General features: G+C 41.2%; 1 protein-coding gene across 1 annotated transcript; it reads left to right on the top strand.

Moving 5' to 3' along the window:
• The first annotated feature begins 590 nt into the window (after positions 1-590).
• LOC140932294 (adenosine receptor A3-like) lies at positions 591-1,658 on the top strand. The gene has a single exon (XM_073381914.1). It carries the CDS (start codon positions 591-593, stop codon positions 1,284-1,286), a length of 696 nt encoding a protein of 231 aa, XP_073238015.1. The 3' UTR covers positions 1,287-1,658.
• The last annotated feature ends 1,838 nt before the right edge of the window (positions 1,659-3,496 follow it).

The following is a 3,496-nucleotide window of genomic DNA, read 5'->3' as shown; positions in this document are numbered from 1 at the left end:
AACAACCTGAAGGCGACACACGCCATGAAAAACAAACTTTTAAGCGACACACGCAATAAACACAAAATGGAGAACAAAATACGAAAGACAGCACGAAACTAGTGAAAGCGACTCACGCCAGAAATGGCTAACTGGAGGGCGACACACGCCGAGGAAAACCAACGTGAAGGCGAGACATGCTATAACAACTGAAAGCGACGTACGGTATGAAACAACTCGAAGCGACACTCGCTATGAAATGAAATGGAGAATGATACCCGCCATGAAATCCAGTCTGAAAGCGACTCACGCTATAAAAGTAACTCGAAGGAGGTATCACAGCCGGGCGAACGGCTTCCAAAACATGAGGAAGGATAGCGTCAGGAGCCTAAACCATGCTCAGCGACGAAAACCGGAATGGCACACAAAAAACGCAAGTATATATGCCCTCTCGGGGCATGAACACATAGAAAAGCGATCTGATAAGTGATCCTGATGTTGGCAAAACATTTAAATACCACGCTCAATACCCAGGGGTGATGCAAGGGTCCCAGGAGAGAAAACGTGTTAATTTATGGGGCCCGCGTGCCCATTTCGGAGCAAACATATCAATGAAAATAGTCACAAAAATTCCATCGTTTATAACCAACTCCATTCCCTCTCTGATGCGAAAGGAGAGATCTGGCCTTGGTGGCTATATTGCAGCATTTGTCGTCCTGTTTTCAACAGCTTCCGTAGTTTCTCTTGCTGCTGTTTCAGTGGAACGCACTGCCGCCGTCTTGTGGCCACTTGCTCACCGAACTTCAGGTGACAGAGTGTATTTCTATTGTATTGTCTTTATCTGGGTGACTGCGATGAGTTTGTTCCTCATTTATATTCTACCTTCCTTCAACGTGTGGCCCTTAGAATATGCGGTTATAGCACTGCACATCGTTCTTGTACTATCCATTCTTACCACTTGTCTTACGTACATTATTATACGTGCCCATTTGAAACGTTCACCCCAAATATTTAACAGTGATGAAAGACAAAACGTGGAAAGAAACGTAAAACTCTCAAAAACGGTATTTCTGGTCATCGCATTGTCATTGGCTTTTTGGGTTCCAGCTGTCATTTTTTACATCATCGATGACGCCTTTTGCAAAGAATGTATTCCAGCCGAAGTCGTTATGGAGGGAAGTGTTTTGCATTTCGCAAACTCTCTTGTTAATCCTATCGCATATACTTGCAGGCTGTCAGTTTTTAAGAAAACGCTGAATAGACTCCTAAAAAGGCGACAAGTTCGTGTGGAAATAACAAAGCTTTGAAAGAAAAATGTTCCCTGCCTTGCATGGCCAAAAAACTTTCCCTCGTTTGGTCCTGACGTCTGGCATGCGCTAATAGTAGGAAGCCCAAACAACAACGACGGCGACGGCAACATCACTCAAAAAGTCAAGTCGGTCTGCTTCAAACTTTATCGCGATTATTTGATCTCATTTAATTCGCAAGATGTTGGCAATTTTTTTCTGGAGTTGAATTCTAAAAGACTGTATCGAAGTTCAGGAAAAGAAAAAGAAACTCTTTGGCATTTTGCAAACTCTCCAATAAATCCTATCGCATATACTTGTAGACTGTCAATTTTTAGGAAAACTCTGAACGGACTCGTTCAAAAGCGACAAGTTCGTGTAGAAATAACAAAGCGTTGAAATAAATGTCTCCTTTGTAATTTAGGCCATCCTTTTTTTTTCTCGTTTAGCGTCGAATGCGTTTCCTGATATTGGGTCGGTCGGTCGGATTGAAAAAGAAAACGAAAAAAAAATCACAAGAAGTCTGTGAATGAAGGAGGCCCTGGTACCCCAGGACGACTTTAAAACTTAACATTCACATACTAAGGTACATAATATAACTGTAAAAAATGTTCCTGTTTTTCTTTATGCTGTTAATTACTAGGTGCGTTTTTCATATTAAAAGAATTATTTCAAGTGAAAAATGGTTTAACTACGTTGTTACTTTTTTTTTTTGAAAATGACAAAAATTTGGGTCGGTCGGACGACGCTAAACGAAGAAAAAAAAGAGGATGATCTTAAGGCAAAAAAATATATATCCCACGTTTTGTCCTGACGTCAAACTTGCGCCAATGGTGTCACCTGGGCATACATAGTAGCCTCTTTCATTCTGGAAATCATCCCTCTTCAGGTGTCCTGTAAAACCATGATTGGAGACTAGAAGTTGCATAGAGCGTGCGTTTTCTCTCACGCGGCCATTAGATTAATTGAAAGAAAAGAAAGTTTTATGTAAGAAAAAAATTCAACTCCCACAGAATTGGTTTGGGACACCAACATGGCTGCCTTTTTATTAAGCAATTACTGTTTCGGAACCCAAAAGTGGCAGAAATAACGTCATGTGAAAATGCTCTATTAGCAATTTTTAGTACGCGAGGGAGACTGGATCGGTGTTCTGTTGAATTGCATTATGGGAATGTTGTAAGGAAGAAATTATGATCCAGTTTCTTGCGCAACCTTGTGATTACCAGTAAAAGTACGTCGAAAGAGATTACTTCCCCAAAACAGTCACAAAGGGCAATTCATCACAACAGTAGATTCGACAAAGATCGCGTAAACCCTTGCACGTCTAGTAACTTCAGAAATGACATATGCATATGTGGTTCCATCTCGTAAAGTAAAAACTGAAAGGATTCATAAATATCCATGTATGCTGAAGCCAGCATACTGCAAGCAAATCTCTTCAATTGAAAACGAAATCAAATTGATTCAAATTCTGTGTTAAGTGATATTATTAAAACATTCACTAAGTTCCCATACAGCTTCAGTTGTTTGTCTCTCTGCCATCATCAGTCTAAAGCACTTTTCGCCGTTTTGTGTCCACTTGCAAACCGAACAACAATCTATCGCTTTTATCTGGCGACTGAGATGGCTCTAGCCCTGATTTATACTTTGCTCGTTTACGGTGTGTGGAGTTACGATGCACGAATAAATCAAGCCAGTACTATTGGTCCTTCTCAGAAGGAAACAGCCCTCCTATAATCTTCTACAGGCTAGGACAACCCACACAATCCAGGATCGAGCGTAACAGAAGGAGAACATTACTCTGAGCTGTACGCCATACAGAAAGAATATGTTGTCTGAAGAAGCCCTGAATGCTATAGAGTGCTTACCAGTTCTGGAGGAGCTAAATTTTGAACCTTTGGAGTTGAAAGAAGCTCTGGGTTCGCTTGTACCTGGAAAAGCACCCAGAAAGGACATCCCATCTGAGATCATGAAATGCTACAAAGGCGATGCCTTCAACGAGCTCTATTCGCCACTTGGCTTTCTCAAAGACTTCTGGGGTGGTTACTGGGGAGGCGCCATTAAGCTATTGGTCAATTTGTTTGCCCTGTCACCACTAACAGTCCCAGAAGTTTTTGCGAAAGTTAACTCGTCCCAGTTTTGCAGAGATGAGCACAACTTCAGTTTTATGTTTTATATAATATATCAAGCGTGAGACGCAGTGTTATATCACCAAATGAAACACTGATAAG

This window comes from Porites lutea, chromosome 3, assembly GCF_958299795.1.
Source record: "Porites lutea chromosome 3, jaPorLute2.1, whole genome shotgun sequence".
Lineage (NCBI taxonomy): Eukaryota > Metazoa > Cnidaria > Anthozoa > Scleractinia > Poritidae > Porites > Porites lutea.
This window is presented reverse-complemented; position numbering and strand designations above follow the sequence as displayed.